This window comes from Eurosta solidaginis, chromosome 5, assembly GCF_040869045.1.
Source record: "Eurosta solidaginis isolate ZX-2024a chromosome 5, ASM4086904v1, whole genome shotgun sequence".
NCBI classification, from domain to species: Eukaryota; Metazoa; Arthropoda; class Insecta; order Diptera; family Tephritidae; genus Eurosta; species Eurosta solidaginis.
Genome location: NC_090323.1, coordinates 100874190 through 100886242, shown reverse-complemented (window position 1 = coordinate 100886242; position 12053 = coordinate 100874190). Strand labels below are relative to the sequence as shown.

Sequence of the window (12053 nt, the reverse complement as noted above, 5' to 3'; positions counted from 1 at the left end):
TGAATGTGCCATCTTCTGTGTTTGATTTGTGGGTATTATCGATTCCTTTTCAATCTACCCTACAAGACAGGTATCCGTTACCTAATCGATTACTTAATCGTTACCAATAACTTGGTCACCAATTATCGTCTTAATTACTTTTACATTGCTGTCGTGAAAAAGGTAACGCATGCTCTCAAAATAGTGTACGTGTGACTCCTTTTCTCGCTCTTACCTATTGTGTTTTCGACATTCCTTCTCGCTCGATGTTATTTACATTTTTAAGTTACTTCATTAGGTATGTTTTCGTTATCGCTAAGCAAAACATATGCAACAACAACAACACGGGTGACTGGCCTATCGGTTACCCGTACCGCTTACCTTCTGTCAATTCGCTTTTTATATGAATGAAACGCGTCCCTTTTGTTTAAATAATATTTAATTATGAATAAATTATGTATACGAAGGTTTTTACAAATAATTTCCTTAATTTTCTAGTAAACCTTACATATGTGCATATTTATGTACAAACTACATATGTAAAGACATAAACTCATTCGTAGTCGTGCCCTTTCTGAAACCATTTTGAGTTTCCAAGCTCACACTGATGGTGCTCAATTTTTCCTGCGCGGGTGGTGTTGTTAGTATCAGTTTGCATAGATATGAGTGTTGTAGATATAATTCCGGAATATATGCAGCCCCATTTCGTGCTATCAAAGTCAATTTGCAGGTGATGTTGAGCCTTTGAACTTGACCCTTTCCCATAATATGCGTGGTAGGGCCTTATATGTGATACTAAAAAGGCCGAGGGACAGTTGTCGCAGTTTTCTTGTAGTTTGAGCAAATGTACGTTCTTCTTACAGCCACAGCTGGAATATTGCTATGCCCACATCGTCAAATCGAATTACCTAGAATGAAAAAGAAACGAATATCAGTAAGGATAGATAATAATTTTTTAATATAACCGGAAGTGCTTAATAAATACAAGATACTCAAGGGGATTTCAGATAACCAGAATCAGGATCTGTAAAGTAAATTCAAGTGAACCTCCACCATGCCAAGGCATCTTCCGGTAGCGGGGGTACCCGAAGATTATAACAAGGGATAATTGATAGATGTTGGGGTAATAGATAGTAAATTAGGCGTGCTACAAAAACAAAAACGAATAAATGCAGATGACTGTTTAATCCATTATGCGAAGTTCTTTGAATGGATGTGCAAATTGAAACGGGCAAAGCACTGCTAAAACTGCTTTCCCCGAGTAACCCGGGAACGAATTGATATGACTACGTCTATTCTTCTTTAGCAGCAGTGCCGACCACCAATTCCCTTTTGGACAGGAAAGTAAACGTTTGGTTGTCTGCAAGTTTATCATATGCCAGTACAGAACATACTCGGTTGCTGGATCTGAGCAGTACATCTAATTTTTCCAGATTTTCTGGGCTCAGCGAGGGTATCCTCCTGAATGGTGCATGTGTACCCTGCTGCCTTGCCTGGCCGCTCACCCAACAACACCAGGCACGACGGAACTTGCATTGCGACACCCAAAGTGCACTCACGCTTCTCCTGGCTACAGCGGGTTAGTGGGCTTAGAGTATACCCGTGGTAGATATGCCTGTCGTAAGAGGCGACTTAAATACCAAATTGATTCAAGGGGTTTTGTAGCGCAATCCTTTCAATGGGTTGCCAGCGCAATATATAGCCTCTCCAACCCAATTGTCAACGTCACCTACCCGTGGCGAATCCTGTTTCTTTAACAGCCGAGGCTCTGGCGACCTCATGTTCCTTATGGATCTAGATTTGGAGGCGTTTAGTTAGCTGACATCGCTTACTTAACCGGTAGATTCTAAAGTAAAAATCAAAACACAAAATATAGGTTAGGTTGAAGTGGCCGGTTCATGAGGATCTCACATAGACTGATGATTCCGTAGTGTTACCAGAAGTTTTTTTAACGACCAAGCTGAAAACCCTATCAAGAACCAGGACCTATGTTATAAAAAAACTCCGTCCTCTTGACAAATACTAGAAGCTTCCTAGGACTTAAGCCACTTGCTGCTTCTAGATCTGACAGCTTTATCACTCCTAATAGCTGGAGCAAGGCAAGCGCAGGGCACGATATTTCTCAGGGGGCCCGGTATTTCTCGGGGGTCCCGCGATTTAGAGGTACTAAGACATTTTTTTTTAATTCAGGAGAGTCTTTAGTTGTTCCATGTGGAAATTTTAAGCCGAATTTCAAAAGCAACGAATATTGATAATGATTTTTTACCTGGTCCCTCGAACACTGAGGAGACAATAAAAACATCAAACAAAAATATATGTTTACATGAATCCGAAATCGTAAAGTTTTCGTGGTAACACTGATGAAGGTTCATCTTCAAAAAGCCTTCCAACAATACCACCAACTCTGTATCAAAGTCTAGACTATTTAAACGACTTCGATATCGGTACCGTGAATAATGAGTTTTTGCGATCTGAAGAAGTCAACGAAATAATTCGTCGAGGTCATCAAAAGTGCCCTGTTATTTTTCCACGTGATTGTCATGACGAGGCATTTCCTACCTCGTTGTTAAACAGAATCTTGCCAAATGGAGAGAAAGTGGAGCGTCACTGGTTGGTGTGGAGTGCCAGGAGCAATGCTTTTTATTGCCTACCATGTCGTCTGTTAAGCACCAATACTTTAAATCGACCTAAAATTTGTTGTCCTGGCGAATATTCGAAATTCCAGGTATGGAAGAAGCTATACGCTAAACTGCCATCACACGAAAATAATGAAGATCGCATTAAATGTTATATTCAATGGCGATCTTTGCAAAACCTAATTCGAAAGGAGGTTACAATTGATACACTTATCAATGAACAGCTAATCACTGAAACTCAAAAGTGGAAAGAAATTTTATATAGAATTTTGGACACTATTTTTTTCCAAAAAGCGAAAGGATGGACATTTTTTGGGCATCTAAGATCTCATAAGCCATTATGATCCGATACTTAGAGATCATTTGGAGAAAGTTAGGATTTCACAATAGCACGCTTACAAGTTCACTATCTTTCCCCAGACATTCAGAACGAGTTTATAGAAATTTGTGCAAAGCATGTGAGGGAAACTATATTAGATCAAGGCAAGAAAGCTAAGTATTTTTCTATTATCGTTGATGCTATGCTTGATGCTAGTCACGTTGACTACGTTCATTTTTCGCTCACTCCATTTCAATTCGAAAGCAACAAATTTACAATTCCAGAACAGATTTTGGCTTTCGTGAATTGTAAACAAAAAACTGCTCAGAAAATCGCTGATCTAATTTGCCATACATGATTGAAGATTGTCGTGCACAAGGGTACGATAACGGCGCCAATATGAGAGGAGCTTACAACGGAGCACTACGTCACATTCTCGACAAAAACTCGAATGCTGATTACTCGCCTTGTGCAACCCGCAGCTATGATAGCGTTTTCTTTTCTGGATAAAGTGTTACGCAAGCGTTGTTGTTCTATTCTAAAAAACAGGCAACGCCCTTACGGGGTATTTCGTTCTTTTGTGAAAATTCTTGCCTGCTCGCAACGCAAAAGCGTTACACTTTTACCCTGTATAAAATGGCGGTGTGGCAGTGCAACTTTGTGAAACTCTCAATTCGCTCTTAAGTTCCACATATACTCTGTTAATATGAGTGAATTTGGTGAGTTGAAATGTTCTTTGTATGCACTATAAATGTTGACCATTTTCTGGGGTAGGAGTAACTCTATTGTTGTTGTTGTTGTTGTAGCGATAAGGTTCCTCCCCGAATGCTTTGAGGAGTATTATCGATGGGATGGTCCTTTGCCGGATACAGATCCGGTACGCTCCGGTACCACAGCACCATTAAGGTGCTAGCCCGACCATCTCGGGAACGATTTATGTGACCACATTAAACCTTCAGACCATCCCCTCCCTCCCCATCCCAAGTTCCATGAGGAGCTTGGGGTCGCCAGAGCCTCGTCTGTTAGTGAAACAGGATTCGCCGCGGATAGGGGAGGTTGACAATTAGGTTTGGGGAAGCTATATATTGCGCTGGCAACCTGCAGGGTTGCGCTACACAGCCTCTGGAATGTGATATTTTAGTCCCCTCTTACGCATACGACAGCCACAACGATGTGACATCCTCAAAAAAAATGTACCTAGCTCTCTTCATAGTCTTTCAGCCAAAAGCCAAATTTGACTGCGCAAGCATACGGCGATGTTATCGGCATTCTCAAGTACATCAACAAGTTCCAATGTATCTTGCTGTCCTCAATTTGGTTCAAAACCCTACCATTAATGAAAGAAGTGTGGTCCTCCAAGCGAGAGACGCCACCACAGGTGTTGGGATTCAAGGGGTTGTGTAGCGCAATATATAGCTTCTCCAACCCAATTGTCAACCTCACCTTCGAGCGGCGAATCCCGTTTCACTAACAGACGAGGCTCTGGCGACCCCAAGCTCCTCATGGAACTTGGGGGTGGGGAGGGAGGGATGGCCTGAAGGTTTAATGTGGCCATATAAATTGATCCCGAGATGGTCGGGCCAGCACCTTAATGGTGCTGTGTTACCGGAGCGTATCGGATCTGTATCCGACAAAGGACCATCACATCGATAACACTCCCCAAAGCCTTCGGGGAGTAACCTAATCGCTACAACAACAACAACAACCACAGATGTTGAGGTCCGACATCTAGATGCCTTATTAGCTGATTTGAAGTTGATCAGGAAACAATTTTAAACGAATGCAAAACAGTTGCTATTCAATTGAACATCTCGCCAAAGTTTCCGGACATTCGAAAGAGAAAACCCAAAAGGCGTTCTGAAGATAATTTAAATGAGATGATTACGGATGATTCAGAGTCTGATTTCAAAAACAATACATTCTTGGTGATCGTTGATTCGGTAATCACTGGCATTACTGAACGATTTGCAGCTATGAGAAATTTGAACGAAAATTTTTCCTTTTTGTGGCAATTTAAGACATGGATGAAACTACGGTTCGGGCGAGCGCAGCAAAATTTGTCGAAAAATACAAGTCGGATATTTCTCAAAGCTTAGAATGTGAAATAGTTAACTTGAAACACATTTACGAAGCAAATTTTGATAAAGGTCTGTCACCATTGGAATTGCTAAATGCCGTCTATTTTCAAAATATGTATACAATTTTCCCCCAACTTTTGTATTGGTTTACGTACCTTTTGCACTTTACCTATGACTGTATCTAGTGCAGAACGTTCCTTCAGCGTCCTTTCAAGAATGAAAGACTTTCAAAAATCGTGTTCATCTAAAGAGCGAGTTTTAGGACTTGCCACGCTTTGTGTTGCATCCGTTTTGGCAAGACAGTTAAATTTTGATATTATTATAAAAAATTTTGCAGCGAAAAAAGCAAGTAAAGCCACTCTTTGATATCCGAACATTCTATATTGAATAATTAAAATTTATAATCATCATTAAATTTATCAGAAATGTATGAATTTGTTACCAAATAACTAGAAAAGATTATTTGAAATAATATGTGGCTGTTAAAAGAGAATTTTATTTCTACCATACAATAAAATAAAACAAATAGTAAATATTCTGTGTTAATTTTATTGTCAGCTCTTAGCCAAAAATCATTTAGTTGATGTGGCAAAAATTTTTTTTGATGTAATCCATCAATAATGATTTATGAATGAAACGTCATTAATTCACGTTAATGAAATGTATTAGTGGATTTTTTTATAGGGGGCCGTAAATTTTTTTAGTCCCGGGCCCGGATTTTCTCTCTACGGCCCTGGTTCGAAGACGCCAGAGGGGATTGAAGCCAGAGTCTCCGGACCGAGAGCCAAAATATCAGTACTTCTAAAAGCACATACGAGCAGCTTTCAAGCGGAAGTATTCGCCATATGTTGGTGCGCTAAGCTGAACCTTCAGCGCTGATACTCCAATGAAACAATTGCCATACTCAGTCAGACAGTCAGGCCCCACTGTGGCGTTCGAAATAAAGTCAGCACTGGTCCTTGGGTGCACAACGTAGTACTGTTGAACTGGGTTCCAGGCCACAGGGGAGTACAGGGTAATGAGCAGGCGGACTCTAGTGTTTAGTTTGTTGCGTCCCTCCCACAAATTATCATCCTCCCAGCAGATCCATGCAGCGGGTCTGCGCCATACTCTCCTCCTCCGGGAAGGTATCGAACCCAATCCGTGTCCTTCTCCTGACCCCGGTCATGAGAAATGGTTTTGCTGCGTTTGCCGGAAAAAAATCTTTTTAGGACGGTCATACTCTTGTCAGTGTGTCACGTGCAAGGGATGGTTGCATCGGACAGGTTGCTCTGGGCTTGATCCCAAAACCCGACGTCCTCGTAACTTTTACAAATCTTTTGTGGCTTCTTGTTGTTCACGCCCTCATTACATTATGAGAAAATACGGCACCTGAGAACACAGCCGTATGAAGCTGAAAAACACAAGCAGGTCCTGAGTGAACTCCACAAACAGGCGTCGGACCTCTATGCCAGGAATTGCCCGGTGAATCCTGTACTCAAAGAAAAAACTAGCAGAGTAGGAACGCACTCTCCCTAAGGAAACGGGAGTCACTCTAGCCCAACTTCGATCTGGATACTGTAACAGGTTAAACTCTTACCTATCCAGAATCAACCCAGACATACAAAACATATGTCCTGCTTATAATGTGTCCCCACATGACACCAACCATCTCTTTAGCTGTATTGTGGAATCAACGCCTCTAACACTCCTCTCATTATGGTCCACCCCTGTTGAAACTTTCTGTTTCCTTGGACTCCCGTTAGAGGACATTGATGACAATTTGTGATCTGTCGCACCTATTGGATGGGGCGAAGCACTGCTACAACAAGAGCAGGCGGAAAACCCGGAAAGAGAGGCAGGAACTACATGACCCATCGATCCCGGGCCGTTCCTGTCAGTTGGCTCACAGGAGCATTTATTAGAAGAAGGGGGGGGGGGGGAGAGAGAAGAACACTGGAGCAATACGCCAGGTTTGAGACAATCTAAGTTACTGTTAGGAAGTTATAGCACAAGTCGCTACAGGGCAATAATAGACCTATCGAAAGATAACCGAAGAATCCCAAGAGCTATTCTTACAGGGCATTATAGACTGAGCAGCCGTATGCAGAAAGTGCGCATACTATCGAATAACACATGCCGATTTTGTGATCGATCAGCAGACGGCGGAACAAATCCTCCAAGAATACGAAGCAATCTCAAAACGTAGGGCTAAGTTTATGGGATCACCATGGCCAGTGCATTCCCACATTTAATCCCTCAAGCCAAGAATTCTGTCAGGGTTCATCAAAGAATTCGGCTACGATGAGGTGCTGTGAAGGAGATGTGCAAGTCACTGTACAATCCTCAATAAATTATCTATCTACGTTCCGGTAACAAGCACCATTGAGGTACTAACCCGACCATCTCCGAACCTATTGATATGACTACATTGAACCTTCTAGGGATTGAATATTAATAATGACCGCAATGCGAAAGTCTGCTAAAATTTACCATTCTCGATGGAATGGTACATATATAACTTCCCACGTTTTGAATCAGTAATGAAAAGAGGAAAATTTACTAAAATTTTAACTGGTTGTGGTTAAGGTGTTGATGTCCTCTCTTAACGTAATGTAATGGCAACGGCGACGCATGGAAAATAATAAAAATCCTATAAATCTACTGATCATAATTAATTAATCCCTCCCTTTCTATGCAGTTGTATGCATACATACATATGGGTTTTGTTCTCCAAACGCTATTTAAAGAAATCAATTGGTATTTACATGAACTTCGAACTCTTTGGTATTTGCCTTCTTCAGTTGATTATCAACAAAAGCATGACAAATTATCACTAACAAATTCATACATGTTGTTTATATATTTAATATGGTAGGCAATTTACTTACCCTTTCTGGTGCGATGATCCTGGACAATCGGGCCTGACTAGACGAGATTTATTTTGCTTTAACATAGCGTGCTTAACGCGAACCATATCATGTTAGGGCACAATTTCGATTATGCAACCAATCAAAGAAATGACGTGCTTGTAATACTGCTATGATAGCAGCAGCAGCTCCCGGTGGCGGCACATAAACAACAGTTGCATGTGGATCAGTTGCATTTTTTGCTTCGGCTACCTATTCAATTTTAATTCACATTACATTATCTACTATTGCAATTTTTAATCAATACAAATCAATATAAATTACCGAAGCAAATACTGGCAAACCAAGATGCGTAGTTCCACCCTTTTTTGGGAAAATACATCCAACCAATTTTGTACCGTATTCCAAAGCATGTTGGTTGTGGAAAGTACCTTTTTTCCCGGTAAATCCTTGGCAAATGACACGTGAATCTGCATTTAATTGTAGGTTTTTTGTTGTTTTGGCATATCCTGAGCTGAATCGCACCCCGGCAGAGATTATATATATTAGAATAATATAACATTTTTTTTATTATTTAAAAATACACATACGTATGAATGAAAAGCAGAGAGTAAATAATGTTGCTTTGGTTGTAGCGATAAGGACACTCCCCGGGAGCGATTTAGTATGACCACCTGAAACCTTCTAGGCCATCCCGTCGATTCCATACAACTTTCAGATTCTAAAAACGGATCTCGACACGCGTCTTTTGATACCACCTTTGTTTAGGTTGTGCACTGTCTTGAAAACGTTACCTTTTTTGGTTTTGGAAATCAAATCTTCTAATTCCAATTGGTGTCAAGAGGACTTGGCCGCCTCTAGTTAATGCGCCATGTTAATTTAGAAGTGCCTAAACAGCTAACACACGTCACACCTAAAAGCCCGTAGCACAAGCCCTTTTTTAATTTTTTAGTTTAATTACCACAATTATAGTTTTTCATCGTTTTAAAATGATTCCCGGAATAATTAATAAATTGCCGTATTAAGATGACGCTGTCATTTCGATGACAGCAAGAAACGTCGATGTGGCAGTGGAGAGCGAAAAAAGCTTTGAATGTGTGGGTGAACTAGTTACCTCCGTCTTGTAGGGTATTTGGTACGTTAAGTTAAATAATTTTTCTTTAGTTATCGAAAAGTTAGTTAGGTATATCTTTGATATCATATCTAGAATTTGTGCAAAGAAGAAGTTTTAATTTGTATTGATTAAATATAGTATTGGGGAATATTTTGAAAAGGTGCCACGATTTTCCAACTTTTTTTTCGAGGGGTGGCGGGGGTCCTAAAAATCACAAAATTATCATCCGTAACTCTAGGAAACTCTTAGTTTATGAAATATAAGCTTTTTAATTTCCAAATTTAGTAAAATTTCAACTTAAGTCCTGCACTTAAAATTCGGGTCGCATAATGCAGAAAAGTGTTCTACGCAGAATTACCGTTGGAATCAGCATAAAAATCTCGTATAAAGTCCGATTTTTTATTTTTATTTTTTTTTGACAAATGTATGTATTCTGCACTTGTTCCAATTAAATACATTAATTTCAAATTATTCAGAGAATTACAAAACAAAATACATTGATAGTGTATGTTTGTTTGCATTTATGTCGACGTGCCACCACCTTATAATGTTTTACCAAGATAAAAAGATATTGTTGCGGAGCTGGCAACACTATTCACCACCTTCATTTGTTTTCGTTTGTTTAATTGCAACAACGAAAAAGCGACAATAGTACCGACGTGTTTTCCGCGAATAACTTTTAAACGAGATAAAAAAATACAGCTTCTGCTTTCGGATTCTGAATCTTGACGCAAATACGCGTCTTTTGATACCGCTATCGACCCTGTGCGACCCGAATTTTAAGCGCAGGACCTAAGTTGAAATTTTACTAAATTTGGAAATTAAAAAGCTTATATTTCATAAACTAAGAGTTTCCTAGAGCTGCGGATGATAATTTTGTGATTTTTAGGACCCCCTCTACCCCTACAAATCAACAAAAGTTTGAAAATCGTGGCACCTTATATAAAATCCAACCCAAAAGTTAAAACAAATTATCAAATTAATAGCCAGTATTATTCGTTCTTTAAACAATGCCAAAAATGCTATATATTTTCCATATAAAATTGTATGGGATTTTGCAATTAAAAAAACGATGTAGTACGAATGCTTTACAACGTGATCGGCGGTTGAAATACGTCGAAAACTCTCGGGAGAAATACCAAAATAAGCATTTTGAATTAAATTAATATCATCCCAAGGCTGACATTTAAAATTTTACTTCTGTTAGGAGCTTTGTACAAAAAGCATTTCTTATATTTTTCAAATAAAAAGTTATAGTTATACTATCATGATTTAAAATGAATACAATGTAATTATTTGATGGCATTAATAATTTATTTGCAGACCAACACGACGCATAGTATGTTACTTACATGTTCTCGACAATATTAAGTTAAATAATTGTATCATTGAATTACAAAAATTCTTTTGAGATTCTATTTAGAAATGCATAATTATGCGAAAAAAATGAAAAAACAGGAAATTTGAACTAAGTTGAATCGACTAACCGAGCTTTATTTGGAAGCATATCAATTGGGAAAGAGTGTTAAGTCGACTTTTTGCCATTGAATGTGGAAGTTTAAATTGCTGGCCTGCTGTGAATTACACTTGAATTGCTAAAGCATAATATTGTGTTTATTTTCCTGATGTATGCTAATTTTAGTAAATATACATTTTGCGATTTTGTTGAACAGGAATTAGTTTTTCATGTAATAGTGTGATAATGTTAAATTAAGTAAAATTTTTTGACTTCATAACACCAGCAATCTCGTTATCCACCTTTATCCGATTTAAATTTATCTAAACTTGTTTGCTACTATTCGTAAAACTAAAATAGTAAAACTTTAGCTGCAGGAAAATGTAGGTTTTCATGTAATATTTCTTTTTCAGGAAATATGGCAATTTCAAGGGAGGAACTTTTCGAGATTCGGTATAAGCAAAATAACGCAAAAGAAAGAATGACAGCTGAAAGTTGAATCCAATAAAAAAACAGTTTCAAAATTTTTGAGTGGAAAAGTTGCAGACGTATTTTAAAAGAAGAAGGGAGGACCAGTGATATCTTTTTCGGAGGCTAGTGATCAGTCGAAAAGGAAAAAGTTATCACATTTCATAAGAAACTATTCAAAAGAAGAGTGGGCTTTTGCAACTGCTTCTAGCTTAAGTTTATCGGGTCAGCGGTATGCAGCATTAATTCAGACGCAACTAAAATATTGTAACAAATTTAGGGAAATTCCGCTTATTTGCAACCTTCTACTAACGTTCGTATAGCTAAACTGTTGAATAAATAACTCCTATATTCAATAATGCAAAATGGTCTTTATTAGACTACTTTGAAAATACTTCACAATAACACTGATACTTCGCAACTGATAGCGTGCTTAAATCAAACTGACTGCCCATGCCTCAGCTTGTGCTGCTTTTATACTCTTCGGCTGTGTCGTTCGCATACTTCTTCTAGAATTTAGTACTTGTTTACCAGCTATAAACTCACCAGTTATAAACTACAGATGCAAGTTTACAGCTTCTCGCATAGCAATATGCGCGATGATTGCATACTTTTGTGAGTATCTCAGATATATGCATGTGTTTGTGCGTATCTCTCCGCTGCTTGTATGGACATAAGCGCAGACATAATGATTGATTTGTTTATGTAGATACAAGTGACTGCTTAGTATCGGCTTAGTGATGATAGTATCCCTTAGTGTTGCTAATATTCGTCACAATATAATATGCCCTAACTCGTCCAGCATCAGTGTTAGTTAAATATACTCCAGAAGAGGCAGTAGCTCTATACATAAACCGAAAGTTTACAGTTAAAACGTTTTTAGAAATACGATCTGGGGCTAAACAAAGACATTTACACATCATATGAAATCCTTAGGAAAGAAAAAAATGCATGCTATCCTCCAAAGGAATCCATTCTTATAACTTATCTGTCAGCGGAAGTCCACCTGCAGTATGTTTGTAGATTTGTACCCAATGTATTACATGCCATCGAGCATTTACAAAATTTTGACTGTCTGCCCCATACACTCTGACTGTGGATTTCGTTGTGAACGGTTGTGCATTGAAGTCGCGGGCAGTTGTTTAAAGAAATTC

The 12053-nt window shown here is 38.8% G+C and overlaps 1 protein-coding gene across 2 annotated transcripts in view; it reads right to left on the bottom strand.

Annotated features, from left to right (window-relative positions):
• Nucleotides 1-567: 567 nt before the first annotated feature.
• The window catches only part of LOC137251840 (succinate--CoA ligase [ADP/GDP-forming] subunit alpha, mitochondrial-like), a 79748-nt gene continuing 68262 nt past the window's right edge, over nt 568-12053 (bottom strand). Inside the window, exons 3-5 of one of the 2 annotated variants that reach the window (XM_067786733.1) lie at nt 8186-8375; nt 7883-8113; nt 568-887 (exon numbers count right to left, since the gene is read on the bottom strand). In XM_067786733.1, the coding sequence (XP_067642834.1) occupies nt 7970-8113; nt 8186-8375 (334 nt within the window). In that variant the 3' untranslated portion in view covers nt 568-887; nt 7883-7969. Of the gene's footprint in view, nt 888-5251; nt 5391-7882; nt 8114-8185; nt 8376-12053 lie in introns of those variants that run through there. The other variant, XM_067786734.1, reaches the window with a different exon arrangement.